We start from the raw sequence: 23817 nt of genomic DNA, 5'->3' as shown, positions 1-23817 counted from the left end.
AATGGATTGTGGAAATACTTATAATTATCTTAGCCAATTCAGTGAAGATCTCTTATTTCAGGGTTATTTTACATAATATGTTATACAGTTTTAGCACGAATATAAACCTGTCCTTCTAAGCCCTAGAACACTGGATGTTAATTTTGTATGGAAGGTTACCATTTTTTAAATTGAGGTTATAATTTCTTAGGCTATAGGTATGAAATTTTAGTTTATTAATTATAGGTATGAAATATTAATAGTGACTTCAGTTATGAAGATTCCTTTAAATGTTTTCTATCCGAACTTTCATGTCCTGATCATTGATACATGTTACTGTCCCAGAAAACATTGAGTAAATTGCAAAATATCTCTTACAGAAAGCTGGATTTTAATCTTGTTTAGTTCTGGCTAAATAACCCTCATTAAGATTCTTTAAGGTCTAATCTCATATGTTGTGTGTATTACTAATGCAGTGCTTATACTCTCTAAGCTAATTTCATGTTACAACAACTAGACATGTTTTTTTTTTAATTTTTTTTTTTAACGTTTTAGTTATTTTTGAGACAGGGAGAGACAGAGTATGAACAGGGGAGGGTCAGACAGAGGGAGACACAGAATCTGAAACAGGCTCCAGGCTCTGAGCTGTCAGCACAGAGCCCGACGCGGGGCTCGAACTCACGGACTGCAAGATCATGACCTGAGCCGAAGTCGGCTGCTTAACCGACTGAGCCACCCAGGCGCCCCTAGACATGAAGTTTTAACCAAAATGAGACTTATAAGATTTATGACTTCAGTCTAGTTGTTCAACTTCTAAGGTGGATTATAAAGAAGGATTTATATGTAGTTAATGTAATAAATGCTATGAACTAGATGTCTCCTCTTTTTCTCTTTTATTGTCTTTACAAAGGAACTTCAGTAGACTGCAAGGTACATCATTATTTACATAAAGTAGAAAAAGCCTCACTCCTCTCTTTTCACTTCGGAGGAGTAAGAGGCTGGCTTCAACTAACTAACATCTGACAGAAGACTGAGTCCATCCTGGGACTTGTGCTTCTCAGTTTCTTTGATCCTGCCTTGGACTTTTCTCACCTTGTTAATCTTTGCATGTCCTCCATCCAAACTGACTTAATTTCACATTTCTAAGTGTGTTCTTTGTGCGAGACCCTTCTGATGTTCAAGGATGACCAGAATCCCAGTGTTCTCTTCCCTTTCAAATTTAACAATGTTTTGTAGCAGAGGAACTGTTCGGCCCCTTCAGGCAGAAGGAAAATGATAAGGATAAAGCAAACCCGATAGCTGCATTTCAACATTACTAAAAATCTTATCAATACAGATCAACCAGGCTCTGGAATCAGAACTGAATTTTACTTCCTGCTCTAGAATTTGCTGGCTTTGTGGATGCAAACAACTTCCTACACCTTTGTCCCAAGTCCACTTATTTTTCTTACCTTTTTTTGTAATGAATAGATTTGTTTAGAACATAAAAAAGTATTTATTTTTTTTTAATTTTAAATTCCAGTATAGTGTTAATACAGTGTAATATTAGCTTCAGGTGTACAATATAGTGATTCAACACTTCCATGCACCAGCTGGTGCTCATCGCTACAAGTGCACTCCTTAGTCCCCATCATGTCTTTCCCCCATCCCCTCCACCCCCCTCCCCTCTGGTAACCATCAGTTTGTTCTCTTTAGTTAAGAGTCTGTTTCTTGCTTTGTCTCTCTTATTTTTCTTACTTTATGAAGTGGAAGAATAATAGTACCTAGTATCTTGGGAAAATAATCACTCTCCAAATATCTAAATCTTCATACACCTCAGGTCTGGAATAAAACCAAAAGTAACAACTAGACACGAAGTAGCAGTATAAGTTGTAACACTCGACATCCTCATTCAAAATAGTTGTCCTTTCTTTTTTATAAATTTAAAACTAAAACCATCATCTCTGTCTCTCTCTCCTCTCATTTTATTTAGCATAATTCCTAATGAGCACTTGGTAAGCACTTGATTGTTAAGTTAGTACAGTACTGAAGCTGATGATAGAAGCAAGAGAGTGTATGCGTGCTGGGTTTGTGTGGGTGAGGGCAGGGCAGGAGAGGGCTTGGAGGAAGAGAACACCCGTGACATACAAGGAAGAAAAACAGTTGTTTTGTTGGTGTTTTTTTTTAATTTGTTTTCATGTAATTTATTTTTGATAGAGAGAGAGAGAGAGTACAAGCAGGGGAAGGTCAGAGAGAGAGGGAGACACAGAATCCGAAGCAGGCTCCAGGCTCTGAGCTGTCAGCACAGAGCCTGATGCAGGGCTCGATCCCATGAACTGCGAGATCATGACCTGAGCCAAAAGTTGGACACTTAACTGACTGAGTCACCCAGGTGCCCTCCACCTTTTTTTTTTTTTTTTTTTTTTTTTTTAAAAACAGTTTTTAATGTGTTTTTCCAGCACTGGCCTTCAGCCAAAGGTAGAATATAATCTCCTTGTTTAAAATAGGATTTCTTTTCCTCCTGTTTTTAATGAGAATGGTAAATGTTACAATGTATCCTCGCCCTCCATACCTATTACCTAGTATGCAGTTTTTAGAACATTTTATCATGGGAATAAAGGGCATGGGGATCTAGATATCTGGAAGTTGATGTACCTTCACATAACCCATCAGTCTCCCCAATTAATTGTAAGCAAATGCATTCTTGTGTGAAATAGGAGCAACTATCCTTTAGACTTATTTTCATTAGAGGTAATACTTCAAATTAAATATCATCTTCCCATTTTAAAGAAACCCAAATAAGCACCAAATGTTTACATTAGAATTAAGTGTACCTGTGGAATACCTACCTTAAGGGAATTCATAAAATGGACACCCTGTACATGAAGTGACACCTCGCTTTCCTTCATCATGTGTCCTCTGTCCCTGTGCCACTTCCCATCATCCACTAGAGGCATTTGCCCTTTTGATTTGCATCTTCGCTTGGCAAATGGTAAGGACAGCAAGAATAAATTCTACTGCATTTCCTACTTGTACAGAGCTGTTAGGGAAAGAGCTGTCCAGCTCATTGTTAAAATGAAGTGTAAGAATTCCCTGTGACTTTCATCAACTCCCTATCCCCCCACCCCTACCTTGCGTGATCAGATTAGCTAAAGTAATCCTTTACTTTTAACATGAAGCTGCAAGCTAAGAATTACTAGGTTTATTTATCTTGTATTATTGGTAAGAGATTTCTTTCCTATAGTACTGTTTCCTTTCTCTGAAATTCTTGCGTTCTAGAAACCTGTCCCTTAATAGGACACCTGTCCCTTAATAAGTATTTTGTTGGCTAGATACTTACTGTTGTTGGTTTGTTTTAATTAGCTGAGGTGAAAATATTTGCATTAAAATGCTTTAAAACATCATTGGAAACTTGAGATTTATCTACTTAGATCTAGATGCTAACGTTGTGTTAAGCTATCTTTATTGGTTTCTCTCGAAAGGTTAAGAATACTGCTGTTTCTAATGTGATAAAAACTATCTCTGACTTGTTATGTTACTTCAAGTGACATTATTCTAAAATGACCCTGTGTACAATAATCTTTTGAAGATGCTGCTAGATAAATGCATCGAAAGATTCCCCTTTTTTTGAGATTGTAGCTTTTGCTCTTTTGGTGGAGAGGCACATGTTTATGTGAATGACCTCAAACTTATCTCTAAATCTCAAGGGCTGTCTATCAAGAAATAAGTCCTCTATGTTCACTGGCTTCATTGCCAATCTGATGGTGTAGAAGGACAAACTATAGTGATATTTTTGGGGTAGATTTTGTGTGGGTTTACATGTGTGGGATAGGGAAAAGGGGTTGTGTTTGGGGTTTTGTACAGATAAAAAGGTTTGTCTTAATTGTGCTACGATTATCACAAATGTGTTCCCTGAATCTCAAGGATCCCAAACACCTTAAGCTTAATATTTAGACAACAGTTGAATCATAAGACATTTCGGACTTCCAAGATTAGTAACAAATGCTGTCTTGAGGCATATAGAAAAATATTAATCTAGGATAACCTAGAATTTATAGTAAGTTGTGTGATAATTCAGATTAAACTTCTTCCATAAGCCCAAACTTACCTTAATGTCTCCTCATTCTTCAACCTCCTTTAGCTGTAAGAGTACTTAGGATGTTCAAGACAGCATGGGAAATACAAAATGAATAAAGCACAGTGTAGTGTGGTGAGAATGAGACAGGTGTATGATTAACTAAAAGATAAGGCGTAAGAGAAGTGTTCAGAAAATACAATATGGGATCCTCAAGAAGAAAAAAAATCAAATTGAGATGCAGTGTAAAAGAAGGAATAAAGAAAGCTGTACACAAGAAGGTCACTGGCTATAGACATGAAAAGATTAGTAGGTGTTTTTATAGACACGACAGGAAGGAACCGCATGAGGTTAGAGAAAATATGCATAGTGAAGGAAGTCCATTTTCAATGGATAGAATAGAGAGAGAATAGGCAGGGTAGGTGAAATTATGGCAGTGTAGATTCTAACCAATAATACGGAGTCTTGAATTCTATACTATGTTATCTTTAATTTGTTAGGAAAGAGGTCTTAAAGGTTTTTTTGTTGTTTTTGTTTGTTTTTCTATTTTTTTGGCAGAGGAGTAATAGTATCAGAATATTTATGTTGGTAGTAATTTCAGTGGAATTGCGGTAGATTTGGGACAGAGGAAAAAGTTGTTTCCTCAGTTGAATAAAGAAGGCCTGAATCTGTGGGGTTTCAGTGCGAACTGCTTCAGTCGATGGCTATCCATCCGCACATTTGAGGAATTACTGTTTTCTCCTATTTTTAAACAGGCTTTTCAAATCTCCAGAGAACATAAAATATTTATTTTTAGCCCAACTTGTAATTTATTGCACTCCCTCACCTCCTTTAGCGGCAGCTAAAATGATTAAGTCTAGTGAAGTGGGTACAGGTGGGAACATGGAATTCAGAATGAAACCGTGTTTAGGATCTGTTTTATCATAGTGTAACTATAATAGCGCATCGAATTAGGGAGCCGCGCAAAGGAGACATTGGAACTCTAGCACAGGTCCTAGTTTTTAGAGTGAAACTTCAATGCCATAAGATTTAGATTGTGTAACTTTGAAATGCAAATATTGATGTATTTCAAATGTATTCTTTAAACCATATTTCTTATTTTAAGTTGATAGAGAAGGTATGGGCTTTTCAATTTTGCATTCTAAAGCTTCAGCAGCATTTTAGAAATATGGGGGGAGGAAAAGAAATTGGTAGGTCATTGATGGGGCTTTAGGTCTATTCAGGTTACATTATAGCCTTTTGCTCCAACTTAAGCCTGTCTTTTAAATATGAATGCGTAAGAGTTGAGGTGAGCGCCCCATGATAAAACACTAATAATTACTTAAAGATTTTAAAATAGGTTTAATCTTTTTTGTGTGTGTGTGAATATGTCTATATGAAGTTATTTTCTCTTTTTTTAATTGCTTTCATTTCAAGTTCTCAGATTAGTCACAAGCACGGTTGCTCAATCCCTGTAGTGTAACTGAGAAACCTGGGAATCAGAATTTCTGATTCTGAGTAACAAAACACTGGTTCTCTGCCGGTACCTTATGAGCAAGGTAATTGTTTTAGTTGGTGGTGTTCACACTGAAAATTCTGGTTAAAATTGCACGCGCTCTGAAAGAGCAGGTTGGCTCTACTTCCCAATAGTGTTGATGCTTCAGCCTTGAAAGATGAAAGGCATTTCTGTAAGGTTTTATCAAGAAGTTTAAAAATGTTCTGTTAACCCCAGAGAGATATAATTTAGAACATTTTTAAAAATGTTCTGTTAACCCCAGAGAGATATAATTTAGAACATTTTTATTTGGGAGAATTGAAATAAGAATTGCACTGGTACTGCTTTTTCTTCCCTGAATCCTATGGAGAATGGTAACTTTTCAATAAAAACTGATGGTTATTTGGGGAATTTCACCATCTGTGTATCAAGCTGTGTGTATCTGTTTTATAGAAATTATAGTACGCATTCCTTCTCAATGTGTTTAAGAATCGTGTTGTATTATACTTTTTACATATAACTTGGTGTTCCTTTGGGTGGTGGTGGTGAATAATCACTATGGTGCAACTGACTCCTAAGTAAATTATATGATATTGCGCTTGTTTAAATAAACAGAAATTACATATTCTTTTCAAAATTATAGGTTTTCTGAGAGCTTCTACTGTTTTAAGGTCCTCCAGAAGTTAAATTCTAAATGAACCCTTGGATTTCCTTTCAGGTCTTTTCCAATGGTCACCTGGGAAGTGAAGAATATGATGTTCCTCCCCGGCTTTCTCCTCCTCCTCCAGCTGCTGCCCTTCTCCCTAGCATCAAGTGAGTTTTACTGAATTTGCAGACCATCTCTCCATGCATACGGATATGGTAAATAGTCGATATGAGGTACTCAATACAGAAAGTACAAGGTGAATAGAAACACATCAATAAAAGTGATTCAGCCAGATTTATAAAGTACCAGAAATCAAGGTCCTTCCTGATTCTTTGCTGGTAACCACAGCATATGTGATACTTACCTAAACTCTGAGGTTGCATATGGAACAACAGGGAGAGAGAACTTGAGTCTTCTTTGTATCTAAGAAGAAGACAGAGCAGGGGCACCTGGGTGGCTCAGTCAGTTAAGCATCCAACTTCAGCTCAGGTCATGATCTCACGGTTCATGAGTTCGAGCCCCACATCAGGCTCTGTGCTGAAAGCTCAAGAGCCTGGAGCCTGCTTCCAATTCTGTGTCTCCCTCTCCCTCTCTCTCTGCTCCTCCCCCACTCATGTTCCTGTGGTCATTCTCTCTTGCTCTCTCTCTCTCTCTCTCTCTCTCTCTCAAAAATAAAAATAAAAATAAAGAGGACAGAGTAGCGCGGTGCGCTTTCCCCTCAAATTATCTCTCTTCCCAAGTGGTGTCACATTTATCCCAACTATCCAGTGTGATATCAGAAAATTAATCTTTGATTCTTTCAATTTTCACAATTTCTGTATCCATTCAGCCAGTAAGTCCTATTTGCTTGTTCTTTTGAAGTTTTTTATAGTCAGCTAATCTTCCCTGTTGCTTCATAGCTGGATGTCTGGAAGAACAGACATGATGGATGATGTGTTATGATTTTAGAATTAATATCAATGGATTTTAAAATGCATTAACTGAAAAATAAGTTAACCTGGGTTATCTCATTTGAAAAATGGGGACACAAGGAGCACATTAGGCAGTTAGTTAATATAGGTACCCAAGTCAAACCAGGATAAAACCAAGTCTCCTAATTCCAATTTTTCCACTCTTTATATTAAATCAGGCTACCTGCCTTTTCTCCAATATTTTTTGTTTACACAGCTGAATTGTTTTAATTCTGCTTTCCCCAGATCAGTTTCCTGCTCAAAACCCAGCATTGTTTTTTTCTTTCCTTTTAAGTTAATCTATGCTCTTCTGCTAGCAGTAAGATCCACAGAATTTTACCCAACTAAAATATTGTTCAGTAATTCCTAATGTTTCCCCTCCAATCTTGTCTTGATTTTTTTTTGGCTTTGTGAATTTTTAAGCCGCTTCCTCCTATGCACCACCTTTTCAGAATCTTTATTCTATAGGTCCATGTCTCAGGCTCTGTTTCTTTATGAAAACTTCTCTGACTCCCTTCATTCATAATGATAATAAGTGGTAAGACTAATTCTCAGTCTTCTTCCTACAGTTTATTGTCTACATTTAATTATGTACTCTGCTCCACTGTTTTCTAATTTTAAAGTGCTTCTTCACATTAAAAAAAAAGGTTATAAGGTTTTGAGAGCAAAATATTTTTCTTGTCCTTTCTGATTCTTCCCTAACACTTTACTGTTTTGCCGTGTGGTGCATATATCACAAATATGTGGTTACTTGGTTGATTATCGGGTAAGATCCTCACTTCCAACTGAAAGTCTTAGAGCATCTTCACTCCTTTCTCTGCTGGTCACTGAGATCCCCTATACATATGGATGCAAAGGAAGGATAAGCTAAACCCAGCCCCTGAAGTTTGCACTCTACTCTAGAAAATAAAATTAACACACATGAAACCTCTGGAGAACATTATGTTGACTTGTACAATTCTAGTTGTTAGTTTTTACTTTCACTTGGAGGAAAGACTGTTATAGACCTTGGAAGTCAAGGATGTTTCATAAAGAGATGGAAATTTCCTGAGTCATGGAGAATAGGCACAGTTCAAAAAGGGAGCAGATGAGAAGCAGCAAGAGTGTGAAGTTTGCCATCATTCAGGGGACAGTGGGAAACTAAGCTCATTGGAGCATTCTCCAGTGGTAACTTTTCTGGGAACTGCCAGATAATGTAGCTGACATAAAAGTTGGAAGCAAATACACATATTCTGTATAGTAGGTTCTAAATCAGTAAGAACATATGATATCATAGCCTCAGATGAACACTGAATATATGTAATAAAATATCTTAAGTTCAATTAATTCTGATAATTCAGAGAACGTCAGAAAACAAAGTAAATAAAACCTTGCCAATTAGGTTAAATTTTCACATTCTGTTTATTAAATTCATGTTGGCAAGTGGGATAAGCAGAGGTTGCAGTTTGCTTCGTATGTATTTTAGTTACGTGTTTCTCCTATAAAGTAAGAATAAATTCATAGTGTAATGTATTGACATTTTTCTAGTACTTCAGTTTGTAAGTCCTTGTAAGTATATTTTCTCTCCATTTATTCTTGATTTTTCCCTCAGAAACAGTGCAGTTGCTTTACTTAAACAGAGAAATACTTAAACAATGCAGATTTAACAGCAAATTAGTTTTGTTTTGCCTACTGCAAATTAACCATAGTTAACAATGCAAGGGTTGACTTTTCATTGCACATTTATCTCTTCAATTTTTTTATTCTGACTATATGGGTGGCATTTGTTCATTGTATAAAATATGGAAACTAGAAATGACAAAAATTTAACAAATATGTAAATTCGAGCATCTACACACTCCAAATATCCATGTCCAGAGTTTCAACATTTTGACATTTTTAGACTTTTTTTTACATGACATAGATTATATTATAGAGATAATTTCCATGCCCTTCTTTGTTACTTAATATTTTAGTAGGCATTTTCCATAGTCATTTATGGACTGTCTTATTATGAAACCAGCATGGAATTCTGAAGTGAACATTAAAATTAAATCAGAATTGGTCCCAGACCTGACTCCAGCATATTAAATATTTGTCTTGTCTTTGAACAAAGTAACTTCTCAGGGCCTCGCTTTCTCTATCTGATAAATGAAAGAGTGTTTATCTTAAATGATCTCCAAATTCCTTTTGAGCTTCAACTTTTTAGATTCTATGCAATATGTTTTTTTAAGGGATGCTCATCTATAATGCTGACTTACATGAAATATTTGGCAGCTTAAATGTTCATTTGTGGCTCGTTGTGTCTCATTGCTGAAGCCAGCGTGAGTTGGATTACTGCTCTAGTTTTGCGTTTGTTCGTTATGTTTGATCTATCTGGGCCTCATTAGAATGTAAACCAGGGTACAGTGAGGAATAGACCCTTAGTACTGGAGGGGCATAGAACAGAGGTCTCAGCAAATAGGGACAAAATGGGATGTTGGATGTTCAAGTACCTAATTCTATGTTAGACTCTTTCAAAATAAGTCCAAAGCAAAATCACAAATTACTACCCAGACTTTTGCAGTTCTCACAAACGTTGAGACTCTCAGTGTTGAATTCAGGAAAGTCACAGCTAGCATTTACCTTTAAATGTACTTTGTATTGTTATAAATATTTACTAAAGAGTAATAAGTTATTTGATGTTACTCTGATCACCGTTTACTTGATATAAGAGGCTACTCTGTGATAGTTTTACTTTCTTGTAAAACTGTTTGCAATTATGTGACTTTTATTGTATGACTTATGTTGAGGCCTAGAAGAATACAGAATTTATTTTTAAGAAATATCCTGTTTGTAGAAGAAAGCTGAAACTGTACTAGTATACATTGATTCGGTTTTTGTTTTTTGGTTTTTTTTTTAGTTTTTCTAAATGTTTCTATTTAATTAACATCATTGACATTTAGCTACAAATGTAAAATTTTAAATAAAAGCTTGAAACATGAGTGCCTACTATTTTCTAGGGGGAGAATGAAAAAAAATCCTATGTGGTTTGTTTTTATTACATTTTTACTAAATTTTTACTAAATTATATTTGTCTTGAAATAATTTGATTTTTTAAAATTTAAATGAAATCTGAAACAGTTAAAAAAAATTATTTCACTTGACACAAGATATTGACAAATAAACAGAAGAATTATTGCCAGTAATAATGGAATGATTATTTTCAAGTAAGATGTTCTAGAATGCAGACGAATGTCATTTTCTTTTTTCAGAAGAATATTTTGGGTACCTTGTCTTTTAGAAATGCACCTTTTGTACTTTTGGAATATTAATCTTAAGCCTTCAAATGCATGCTGAACAAATATTATTTGATTAATACTTTTGTTAAAAAAAAAAAGGTTTAGGGGCGCCTGAGTGGCTTAGTGGGTTGAGTGTCTGCCTTCGGCTCAGGTCATGATCTCACGGTCTGTGAGTTCGAGCCCCACGTCGGGCTCTGTGCTGTCAGTTCAGAGCCTGAAGCCTGTTCAGATTCTTTGTCTCCCTCTCTCTCTGCCCCATCCCCTACTTGCTCGTGTGTGCTCTCTTTCTGTAAAAAATAAATAAACATTAAAAAAAAAAAAAAAAAAAAGAAAGGTTTGCTGTTGGAGACGGTGGTGTTGATCACTGTTACCTACTTTTCCAAACAGATAAGGTGCTAACAACATTTTCAGTTCGGTGAATAGAGAATCCTAATTTTTGCCTGAGCTACTTTTTACTCAGTTATGTGTAATAAGTGGAGATACAGCATGAACAAGATAAAATCCCATCCTGACTAGAACTTGTGCTCTAGTTAGGAGAACAGAAAGTAAACAAATAACGATATTGTATTTTGTCAGGTAGTTGTAAGTGCTAGGAGGAAAAATAAAGCAGGGAAGGGGATAAATAGTATATGGAGGTTTATACTTTAGGTAAAGTCATCAGGAAAGGTAATATTTGACCGGAGCCTGGAAGCAGTAAAGGAGCAAGCCATGAGGTTATCTGGGTAAAGAGCATGAAAGCTAGACGACTCAAGTGTAGAAAAGGGAGGCACGTGAATCCCTTCAGCATGTTGAAGAGCAGCAACGACAGTGTGACTAGAGTTGAATACGGTATTCAGGGGCTAAATAGTATACTCTCTTTAAAGCCAAGGTAAGAACTTTGGTTTGGTGAGTTTTAGAAAGTTTTGGTCAGCATTATGACATGATGCTGGTTTGCATTTTTAAAGAATTTCCCTGGCTGCTGTGTGAAGAATTGTCTTTAGGAAAGCAGAAGGGGAAGCAGGGAGACCAGTGGAGAGTGCCGTCATCTGATGCGGTAGACCAGTCAGAGATGGTCAGGGCTCTGACTGGAGTAACAGTGATGCAGTTACTGGGTCAGCTCTGGGGTATATTTTGGTCCAGTGGTACCTATTAATAAATTGGATATCTGTGAGGTATGATAGTGACAACTCGTCTTACATAAGTTTTTGGCTAAAGAAACCGAGTGAATGGTTGGTGCCATTTTCCAAAGTGAGGGAGACTGGAGAAGGAACAGATGTGGGAACAGGACAGAGGTGTAAAATGGAGACTGAGGGACCTGAAGAGTTTGGGATGCCTATTACACACACACACACACACACACACACACACACACACACACACACACACACCTAAATTGAAGTGTTGAGGGAGCAATTAGACATAACATCCAAATATTATATTCAGGTAAATATTTCAGCAGGTACTATCTAAAGCTAAAAAATTTATTCCTACATGTCAAATCACAAATTTAGTAGATTGGCTACGCTCTTAGGCATACGAGTGTAACTCTGAGATTTTCAACAGTATACGAACTTACGTATTAAAGCATTACCTTGAAGGAGACTATACCACTTACCCCTGCAATGTTGATTGTAAAAACATTGTTGGTTCTTATCAAAATCTCCATTTATTACCAAATTGCTTCAGAAAATAAACTAGAAATGTAGTTTTGTGAATGTAACCTCAACTACTGCCACCCTCCAGAGTCACCAAAAAGGTCCACACTTCCAAACATCAGCATCTGTGCATGTGAACACGCGTGTGATTGTGTTTGTCTTTAAACAGTCTCCAGAATGGTCTATATGTAAATGTAAGTGTAAAACTATAAAGTTAGATGAATATGAACGAAATTATTTGGCAAACTCATGGGAGAGAGGAGAGTTTTGTTTTGCTTTGTTTTTGACTAAGATTTGAAGACAGAGAAGAGAAAAAAGTACTAAGCCTTGGGAGATATTAATCCAAATATCACATTGTAATTTAAAACCACTGAAAGGGAATGAGCTTGATGGAAGTGTGTCATTTTGTATAGGGTGCATACCAGGTCTCATTATTTGTGCTCAGTGTCAAAAGAGCAGGAAAACATATTCTGTTGTTATTCACCTGAGGATTCCTGTAGACTGAATGTACTTTGGTTTTACATGAATCCTTTTTATGCCCAATGATAAGAAATTATTATTGATTTAAGTATAAGACAAATATGGTAGAAAACTTTTCAATGGAAGGTAAAGCTGTAATTAAGAGGCTACTCTATTTTTTTTTAATTTATTTTTAACGTTTATTTATTTTTGAGACAGAGCGAGACAGAGCATGAACAGGGGAGGGTCAGAGAGAGAGGGAGACACAGAATCGGAAACAGGCTCCAGGCTCTGAGCTGTCAGCACAGAGCATGACGCAGGGCTCAAACTCACGGACCGTGAGATCATGACCTGAGCCGAAGTCGGATGCTTAACCGACTGAGCCACCCAGGTGCCCCTATTTTTTTAATCCTAGTAAATGAATATGGTTGCTCTTTCATTAGTCTCTGAACCAGCTTTCCTCCAGTACCTTAAAATCTTTTTAAGACTGGCCAAGATATTGCACTATTTTTGTTTATTCTACCTTAGGTAAATGGAAAGGTGCATTATTACCAAAGATGGCGGTCTCCTGTAGGTAACAACTGACATGACATATAAGGGATGGTGGAGGGTGGGTCTTTCTTTTCAGTTTGTTCACTGTGATCACTGTGGTGTTCTTCTCTCATTGTATCATGTAGAATGTTTGTGCATTTGAGTCTGACCTATTGATATGACTTGATATTTGAAACTCAGACTTAACTTATAAATCGGTGAGTTTATGCAGCAAAATAAACTTTGTTCAAATCTCCTGCAAAATAACTTGACCATCCGAACTCAGATATTCTGGTGTTTTGTGGTGGTGAATCCCTGGAAACTACTGGTTGATGCCTTGATGAAAACAATTGAGGGTTGCCACTATATCATTTTAAACCAGTCTCAACAGAAAAAGCAGTAATATGAGTATTATTTCTCTCCTTTTTATTCTAGTGTTGTAACTTCTAAATTCACATAGAATTGTAATCCCTTTTCATCTTTTGTGGGAAAATGACGTTTGGTGGATGGCTATAATCTTGGTAGGGGGAATATCACTAATTCCACTGATCTTTCATTGTCTCTAACTAAAAGCTCTGACAAGAACTGATATACATTAATCCTAATAGTCTGACAAACCTGTTAGTTATCATTTACAAAAAAGATGATTTATGATCACAAAAAACCTAGCCATTGAAATGTGAGCCACTGGATTCTATTTAAATATACAATGTAAAATATATTCCTTATATTGTTTCTTTTTTGTCCCACAGAGGCATGATCTATCCTATATTCTCCATTTGTCCATGAACATATTGATCCATTGATAGAAAATGTATAGGATTAAAATGAGATTTTATTTTCATATTAAGGGAAGGCATCCTTGCATATTCCACAACAGTCAAGCATTTATCATGTTTATGTTAACGTTGCTCTGTAGTCTCAAATAGAATTAAATAAGTTATGTGAAGGCCACTAAGAATATTCAGCATATTTGTGAAGGATGCATATCTGCAATACCTGAAATGAGTTAAAATGAATTTTTAATCTTAAAAAGAAAATTTTCAGTTATTAAAGCATAACTTATGTACAGTAAAATTCAGTTTTGTGAGTTCTGACTAAAGCATGGTCCGGTAATCACCACCACAATCAAGTTCTAGGACAGTTCAATCACTCCAAAAAGTCCCCCTGTGCCTATGTCAGCTTCTTCCCTCACGCCAGACCCCTGGAAATTACCAGTCTAATTTATGTCCAGTACGGTTTTGCCTTTTCCAGAAGGTCATATAAATAGAATCATGCAGTATGTACCCCTTTGAGTCTGGCTTCTCTCTACTTAGTATAATGCATTTGAGATTCATCAGTGTTGTCAAGTGTATCAATGGTTGGTTCCTTTCTATTGCTGCAGAGTACATATTCCATTATAAGGCATGCTTTATCCATCCCTCCACTGAGGGACATTTGGGTTGATTCCAGTTTTTGGCAATTACAAATAATGCCACTGTAAATATCATCATGAAGTCTTTAATGTCCAACATACTGGAAAATTAGATTTGCAAGAAAAGTATGTGTTTCCTCAGTATCTGTCTTCTTGATTTTTAAAGCAGACCCCAGAAAATTTTAGAAATGCATATTGGTTCTAAGTTAACTTAAAAATGTAACTTAAAATCTGTTTCTCCAATTTAAAAACAAGTCAGTGAAATGCTTATAATTAAATCTTACAGGAAAGCTTGTGTTAAACCTAATAATATACCACAGACTTTTCTTAATGTCATGAAAGAACGCTTAAAATCAGTATTATAAAACTCACTCTGATATACTGGGGAAATTACTTATTTGTGGCATATATGCAATCCTTTCAAATACAGCTTTATTTTGTGTTACCACTTTTCAGGACTGATCTCTCTGAGTTAAGTATTTTATTTTCCCTGTTAGGATTCTGATAGTTAATACAAGAAATATGGACTAATGTATATAGCAAGCTCTGAAGACTTAGTTTTAATAAAAGATACTTTAAAAAAAATGCCTTCAGAAATTACTAAATAAAGATTCTTACATGTAGAAAGCAAGCGAAATAATATATTTAAAAATGTTTTTCTAGATTAGGAAAGAATCCTAAAAATGATTGTTCCCTCTCCTTTAACAGCTTTGTCATCTGTTTCTCTGATAACCACTCATTTTTGTCTAAAAGCTGGGAGTGCCTCCCTTGACGCATACCATGCCAGGCCTTTGTTGACTCGGGGTCTACCCTTAAGCATTTTGCGATTCACGACAGAAAGACATAAATGAATATATAGAAATCACAATGTCAATGAAGGCACATATACTAAATCTACATTAATCAAAAGAATCAAAGTTGAAAGAAAAGTTACACAAATAAACCTCTCTGATGATATGCCTCTCACACCAAGAATATCAAATATTATAGAGGAGTGTATCTGAGTTTGTTTCAATATGTAAAAAAAGAAAAGCATTGCAAAATGTATTCTTGGTTGGTTCCAAGTGTGCACTTGCAGAAAGTGGATGTATTTTTCACCGGAGGCTCAGATAACTAACACGCAGTGAATTTAACAGGAGGTGCAGGTTGGGGAGAGGATGGCTGTGCATCTTTGAGAGAATGTGGCCTTGTTCATTACCCGTGTATTAACTACAGAATGACAGCCACAGTGCAGAATAGTCCATGGATGTACGATGATAATACAAAGGGAATGAAGTAATGGGTATAAATGGTAAGATGGTTTACTTGGCCACTTTAACGTGGAACTAACCAAATAATAATTTGCTCTGTTTTATTCCTCTGATATCCCAAACATTTCTCAGAAGCCAAATCAATGAATGAAGTGTTCTTGTGTCCCTTAAGTTAGATATTTTCTTCACTGCCAAAAGTAAACTTACATGATAGCTTATGAAAATTGCTACACTAATTATTTTACCACTTATTTCAAGTAAAATTGAACGTACTTTTTGAATTAGTTTGTGAAGGAGAAAAAATCCCAAGTATAGTTACAAATAGTGTAATTATTTACATGAATCGAGATTTCTTTTTGATATTTTATATACAACTTCTTTATCTCACTTGTACCTTCTTTTTTATTAGAACTTTATTTTTTAGACAAGTTTAGAGTGATTAAAGACTTTGTTTTTTTAGATTCCCAGCAAAATTGAGAAGGTACAGTGATTTCCCATATACTTCCTGCCCCCACACGTCCCTCTCCCTTCCCATCAATATCTTCCTCCATAGCGGTACATTTGTTAAAATGGATGAACCTGTTTTGATATGTAATCACTCGAAGCCCATAGTGTACATTCCTATTTTTTATTATAGAAACTACTTTTATTTTTTTTTTCCTTTTGAACTGGGTAAGATTAGTTTGATATAAAAATTTATGTAATCCTGAATAAAATGCGCTGGAATGATATTCTTATAAACTAGCTTCTGTAAATAGACTATTATACTGATATCAGAAGTTTGCACTAAAAACACAAAGAAGAAGAAGAATATCTGACTCTTTAGAACTTATTAAAAAGGTGATAAATGGGATATCGAAGCACTTTTTTGGGATTTAGATACAAATGCCACTTGAAGACATTTTCCCTTCCTAGATGTAATCCAGTAAAATCCATTTAAGCTAATAATCTCTGATTAGTAAATTTTAGTTTAGGTAAGCCTTTATTATTCCAAAAATCTTATTTGAGCTTTATTTTTCATTTTCTTCAGAAATATTCTGTTGATTTACTTCAAGGCAAAAGACTAGGGGGAATTACCCAGACGAAATTCTTCATCATTGAAAAGAAAATATAGAATCATCCACAACAGATGTGATTTCATAAACTGTCCATTCTTGCCTCAATATGCCGTGCTTCTTTGGAAACTCTTAAATCTTTGGAAGTTACCCCCAACCGGCAGATAGATTTCTGACATTGATGTTGTTGCTGAACGTTTGGTCAAGAAGTCTTTTCCTTTTTCTTTAATACCGGATATGCTTGAATTGCATTGGCAAAAAAAGATTCATTATGAATGAAAGTATAGTAGGGCACAGAAAGGATGTATATTGTTTCATTTGCTAATAGCACCCATTCTGGTCCTTGAGTTAGCTAAATTGATGTCCATGTGTATAAGATTTTGTGGAAAGGTCATGTTTGAAATCCCTACCATAATATCCATCAGATCACAGTTTTGCAGTGCATGTACTCACCAGCCTTCATTTGGAATGTATCTCTTCTAAGGTTACACTATAGGAGAGGTAGTTCTTCATAAGGTTATTAGCTTGGCCTCTGGTCAGTGACAGTGGACTTTCTGTCACTCTGTTACTATGATTTTATCTCACTGTAAGCTGTCATTTGAATTCAAAGACAGGTAGAAATATGCTTTTGAAAAATCTTGGGAGAGATTTTTCTTTAATTTTTGAACTTTCTAGAGACTCAAATACATAGTTGAAGCTTGAAAACTTCGAGGTTTTTCACAATGCCTTCTTGTAATGGGCACAAAGAAAAGCCCTTAAAAATTTTCGCATTCTAACCAGCGAGAAGAAATCTAAGTGAAAAAGTTATTTCAGGTTCAATGGCACATATACCAAAGGACTCTTGCTCCCTCTACAGAAGGTGCTTCAAAATTGCAGTTCCAAAGATTTAAAAAAAAAAAAAAAGAAAGAAACAGACGTTCACTATGATTATCAAAAGCTTTGTCTTGCAAACTAGTTGGGTGTCCTAACGTTAGGGTATGTTTGTGTGTTTCTACTTTGATATTTTTCACTTGCATAAGCAAGAGTTAAACTCCATTAATAACAATTGTGAAAAATTGTGAAAAAGGTCTGGGTTCCTTGTTTGTTTGGCTTTGTTTTCTTTTGTTTATTTGCTCTCATGGATGAGTATAATGCTTGAAAAACTTCTTTGGATATTGGGTGATTGTTCTACTCATTTTCTTTCTTTTTTTATTAGAGAATTGAAGCCGTGAAAATAATGTACTCTACCTCAAAGACTTAATAAGTTCTCTTATTATCTACTTCTAACTGTTCCAGTCATTTTTAGTTCTTAGTTGTTGGGAAAAAAATTAATAATTTGAATTGTACTTGAACCTTACTGGAGAAATAATTCATTTAATTGAACTGGATTTGTTTTCAGCTACAGGTAATATTCACAAGAGACAAAGTTGACCTTTTTATAAAGACTTCATTAATATATAAAACTACCATGTATATATATATATATATATATATATATATATATATATATATATAAAATCTTAATTTACCCATTTAAGTTAAATTGGAACAAAATGTTAATATTTTAATAGCTTTGGTTTGGATAATTTTATACATTCTGTTTTAACTTCAAGATCTTTGTATTTAATTTGACAGGTTACTAGTTTTTCTTACTCTGCCATTTAAAATTATAAGTATGGAAATTCTTTTATTTCGTCAATAGAGTCTTAACAAAAGATTGAAAATCCTTTCAATTGTATTTAGTATAAGAACAGCCCTTCTGATGTTACCTTGTAATTGAAAAATGAACACAAGTGACAAAGTAGCTCCTTTGATTTGAATAGATCACATTCAACTTGCCTGTTCTGAATTGTTATGCTTAAACTAGACTGGATTTTTTTTTCCCTCTCTGGTAGGTGTACTGGCCCGTTAGCAAATTCCCTTTCAGAGAAAACCAGAGACCCAGTAGAGGAAGATGACGATGAATACAAGGTTCCTTCATCCCATCCTGTTTCCCTGAATTCACAACCATCTCATTGCCATAACGTAAAACCTCCTCTTAGGTAAGCATATGGGCAGCTTATTATCATCTCACATCTGCATAAGCATTATCATGTGTGGTATTTGTTTGTAGGCAACTGAATCACAGCTATTTAAATAAAAATCCTTGATTTCTCGGTCAAAGCCTCCTCTTCTTATATACTATTTTCTGCATTCCTTTCATAGAAAACTTAAAAGATGCAGATTTCTCATTACTCAAGAAGTCAGTTGACTAAACTAATTGACTAGTAAATCTAATGGAACATTTTGCTGCCCCTCTTCCCCCAAAACAAATTATAATCTAATAAAACTTTGCTGTATATTACATATAGTGGTAATTAATTCATGAATTTTCAATATACTATTTTCCAATGCATTTTATCAGTTCTTAGTACATACCTCATGAAGAAAAATCAGTGTCCAGAAACTATAGTATTACCTTTCTTAGAATTTTTTTTGATGTAAGGACTAGTATAATTTATATTCATTTCCCTTCTTGATACGCTGCCTACTTCTATTCATCATATCTTGAAGAAGTTAAGAAAAAAAGACTAAGAAGTATTTTCTTTAACTGTGTTTTTTAATGAGGTACTATTTTACTTTTCCTTAGATCAAATAAGAATGTGAGAAATAGGGTTTTCTTTTTTTTTTCTTCTTGCCGGTTGTTTGTTCTCATTGTAATGGAGACAACCTTGAAGTGTCAGCCCCACTGAGGTATAGAGCAGTTATTAAAACTGGGTGGTGCGTACTGAAATATTAGTTTGTGTTTAAGTAGGATGATTCTGCACTTGTATAATTGATTTATTAATCTGTAATCTAATACTATTTTTCTTTATCTCATCTGACTTACATGAAGTGCTCAATAAGTCAAATCTCAGTTTTAAAACTTAGTGAGCTCATTTCCTTTGTATGACGGAATCCCTGGAGCTTTGCTTGGCATACAGCACGGGGTTTCACTCACTACAGCTGGTGGCTCAGCCTTCCTGCCTTCCAGCACCTCTTGATTGAGGATAGGAAAACTACTGAACACTTCAGCCATCTGTCTTATCTTCGTGCGTCGTTTCCGTTTTAAGGTCAAGTCCATCAATGGAAAGCATTCTGTGAGTGGAGTGTTCCCTCCTTTTCAGATGAAAAATCTAAATAGAATTTTTTAGTGTCTATCTTAGACTATCACACCAAGGTGAAATGCAATACTTGGAAAAGAGAAGCAAATATTCATTTTAACCAGAGATCTGTCTAAATGAGTGATCCTGGTTAAAATTATCAACACTCTACAGAATTCTTAACCAGGATCACTAACATTCTTCAGTCTAGGGCTTCATATTTCAAAACAAGAACCATTTCATTTATTGCTAATCACTGGTGTTTAAGACATTTGTTGATAAAATAGTGTCCTTGAGAAGATAAATGACTGAGAGGCAATTTGTTATTTTGGAAGAACCAAATGTCTACTACTCTTATTAGAGGAAAGTTATTCCTTCATATCGAATACAAATGGTCACAATTTTTAGTCCCTTTGGCTCCTACAAATGTATAGTAATGTGTAAAGACTGAAATAAGATGAGCTTTTTTGGTCTTCTTGGGATTTCATTTTTTTTTTTCCTTGCTGAAGAGGTGAGAGGTATATTTGAAATGCTTTGAATTTTAATTGTTAGATCATATCAGATGAGATTTTTGGTGGCAGACCTCCCAAATCCTGAAAATAAATTTGAATTATGACCGCCATTACTATCTTTCCATTGTTATAGAGAAGTAATAAATGTTGATTATCCCTAAACTTAATAGGAGTGAATTTTTTATCTTTTTGTTCTTGAAAGCCAATGGATGAAGTACCTTCTTTCCTCCACAGAGCACTCTGTAAGCTTAAATACTTCCTATCCTAATATGTTTCCCCCACCCTTTGGAACATCAGAAGAGATAGATTATCAATATGCAGAAAAAGTTAAACAGTAGATGAATAATTCAATTCAGTTTCAGTAAAAATCCATCATTATTATGAAAATTCAATACATGATAACTATTTTAAAACGAACCATCTCTGGCCCCTGAAACAGATGTGGCCACCGGAGAGAATAGAAATGAATTTCAGATGAAGCCCTCTTGCAATAACTATTTAAATATCCGCTATCTCCTCCATTATGTATGTACTTTTACTTTGCCCCAAGAATTCAGAGTAAATCAGAGAAACGGAAAATGTAAACTCTGTTTTCTATAGCTTTTTATGAACAGAATAGCTTGGTGAGCAGAGAGTTCATTGTTACACAGCTATATTCTAAAGACAAAGTATGCTCTGTACTTTCTCTTCCTAATATCTTCCCAGGCCCCAGTTTTGTCCATTGTGTTCATAGTATTAATGAACACATAGTTCAAAGTATTAATACTAACAACAAAAATACTGCTTCAGTAAGTATTATCCTTTACAGACACCTTGTTGTGTACCCAAAGCCTTTGCTAAAGTCATTTTTCTACAGTTATCAGAAGGGCAGGGTTTTGTTCATAGTAGTAGTGAAATTATGACAGACCCTAGGTCTTTGAATATGCCTATCAAAATTTTAATGAAATTACAGAACATTTAATAATTCTCCTTCTTTGTGGGCATTAGTTTACCTTAAGCAAAGCTTAAATTACAGAAATAAAAATATGTTAAACATCATTAACAAATAATAAAGTCATTGGGACTATTACATGTGTATATGTGTGTACACACACACACACACACACACACACACACACACACACATAGGCCTTACTACATTTTTTGTCTTCAAAAACTTGACAAGGTATTATTGAACTTGTCCAGAATGATGTGTTAACTTCACAGATGTGTTTAGGAAATCAACAATTTTTGTGGTGCTTGTATTTCTTTATTTCATTTTTTTAAAAAGATTATCTTTTTACTTATTTTATTTCTTTGCAAAAATAGTTCAGTAAGAATATCTGGATAGGGGCGCCTGGGCGGCTCAGTTGGTTAAGTGTCTGACTCTTGATTTTGGCTCAGGTCATGATCTCAGTCATGAGATCCCGCCCTGGGTCCGGCATTGCACTGGACATGGTGCCTAAGATTCTGTCACCCTCTGCGCCACCTCCCTGTGTGCTCAGGTGTGTGTGCACCATCTCTCTCTCTTTCAAAAAAAAAAATCTAAAAAGAATATTTGAATAATATTTCTTATACTTTTTCCAGAAAAGGAAATCACATTTATTTTCAAACTTTAGCATATGAGCAGGGTTGCTAGTTCCTATCACCTCTCCAAATTACTTTTAAATGGAAAGTAATCTTCCTTATGATTTTTGTTCTTTGATCTCTGTGTTAGGTCCTGTGATAATGGTCATTGTATATTGAATGGAACACATGGTACATCTTCAGAGATGAAGAAACCAAACATCCCTGAATTAGGCATATATTTAAAGGGTATGTATAAAACCTATCCTCTTTGTGTTCTTCATCTTAATGGTCAGAATTTAAAGGCAAAATTCCATGCCATTGTTGTACTGAAAATACATTAAGATTTTGTGTTATCCTCTAGGAGATGTTTTTGATTCAGCCTCTGATCCAGTGCCATTACCACCTGCCAGGCCTCCAACTCGGGACAATCCAAAGCATGGTTCTTCACTCAACAGGACGCCCTCTGATTATGATCTTCTCATCCCTCCATTAGGTTGAAACCTTTAAAAATCTTTCAAATAAGCCACCCTGCCTCTTCTTTCAGTTAATATCTGAATTATTAGAATTCAGAGTTCAGTGTAACACAGACTTACAAGGTTATGAGTTGGTCTGAATTAGAATGGATTCTCTGGATAGTGGTGGCTCTTAAATTCATGTAACCATTATTCCACTTATATGATTGAAGCAATGGTGTACGTAGTTGGCCATCAATCTGCGTGTTATCAAGATGTCTCCTCATGTACTAAATGCAATCTTAAAAACCTATCAGAGCATCATTCCTTCCCCTGAGGCCTTGTGTTCCACTAGACTTGAAATGTTCATCTGAGATTTTCTTTAAGTACAGTTCTTTAATGAATGTGTACTTACTTTTTCTTTCAGGATACAATGACCCCATTCACTTAGCTAATTACATTTTGGAAACTTACATATTTTATTCTAGAGAACTGAGAAATAGATTCTGCCATAGAATCATTGCAACTACACATCCAAGGAATCTCAATTTTTCTGGTTCAAATTTTAATATGAAGTACACTAGTTTGTGTGTGTGTGTGTGTACATGCGTGAAGGTGCATGTGTGTATATATGTTAAACTTGGCTGGTGCTGGTATCTGTGTTGATTTCATTAATTCTAAGTTGGAAGCTTCTCCTATTTTTAGAGGAAGACAATTAGAATCTCCACACACCTTAAGGCTTCACAAGTCACCATAACATAACATATGATGAAGGTCCGTTTATAGGCTTATGTGAATTAATTATTAGGCTCCCAGAAATGTGAAATGACTCTTGAGTTTTTCCACAAACCTCATCAACCAGTGTTTCTAGTTATGTAACAGCAGTGTCTTTTGCTCCTGTTCTTTCTGTAGTTCAGTGCTTCATTCTCAACTACATGAATTACAAGCACCTGCTAACTTCTTTACCTCCAGTTTTTTTCTCCCTCCCACTTCTTCCTATATGCTGGTTTTTGACCTGCTACCCAAGTCTTGATGATCTAAATCAAGCATCGTCCAATATAACTTTATGTAGTGATGAATGTATATATTCACATGTGTGACTGTGAGTGGAACTGAATTTTAATTTAAGCTAAATAGCCATGTGTGGATGCTGACTACCACATCGGACAGCGCAGATCAGTGTTCCCGCCTGTCTTTACAGCTCAACCTTCCTCTAGCTCTTCATGTGCATTTCATGCTTTATTTATACTATTTATTTTATACTATTCAGTCTGTCAAGAAGACACCATCCTAGCATTTGATGAATAAATGGTTTTGAGGCTCTGATATCCCCGGCCTTCCTGTTCTTGGTAACGCCTTGCTAAATGCCACTTTCTACATTTCCCTTCCCTCTTAAGCGTGTAGCTTTTTCTGTGGGACCTGTGATACCTTCACCTGTGAATCATACCTCTTTGTGAATTTTTCTTAGATCTCCTTGTGGACTCTAAGCTCCTTGGAT

General features: G+C 35.4%; 1 protein-coding gene across 4 annotated transcripts in view; it reads left to right on the top strand.

Moving 5' to 3' along the window:
• CBLB (Cbl proto-oncogene B) overlaps positions 1 to 23817 on the top strand; it is a 211760-nt gene that overhangs the window by 159095 nt on the left and 28848 nt on the right. For 3 of the 4 annotated variants that reach the window (XM_060640124.3, XM_060640127.3, XM_060640126.3), the window contains 4 exons: positions 6226 to 6320; positions 18581 to 18727; positions 22016 to 22113; positions 22229 to 22360. In XM_060640124.3, the coding sequence (XP_060496107.1) occupies positions 6226 to 6320; positions 18581 to 18727; positions 22016 to 22113; positions 22229 to 22360 (472 nt within the window). The remainder of the gene's footprint in view (positions 1 to 6225; positions 6321 to 18580; positions 18728 to 22015; positions 22114 to 22228; positions 22361 to 23817) is intronic. The other variant, XM_060640125.3, reaches the window with a different exon arrangement.

This window comes from Panthera onca, chromosome C2 (assembly GCF_046562875.1).
Source record: "Panthera onca isolate mPanOnc1 chromosome C2, mPanOnc1 haplotype 2, whole genome shotgun sequence".
Taxonomy (NCBI): domain Eukaryota; kingdom Metazoa; phylum Chordata; class Mammalia; order Carnivora; family Felidae; genus Panthera; species Panthera onca.
Note: the sequence above shows the minus strand (reverse complement) of the source record. Positions and strands in the feature narration are given on the sequence as shown.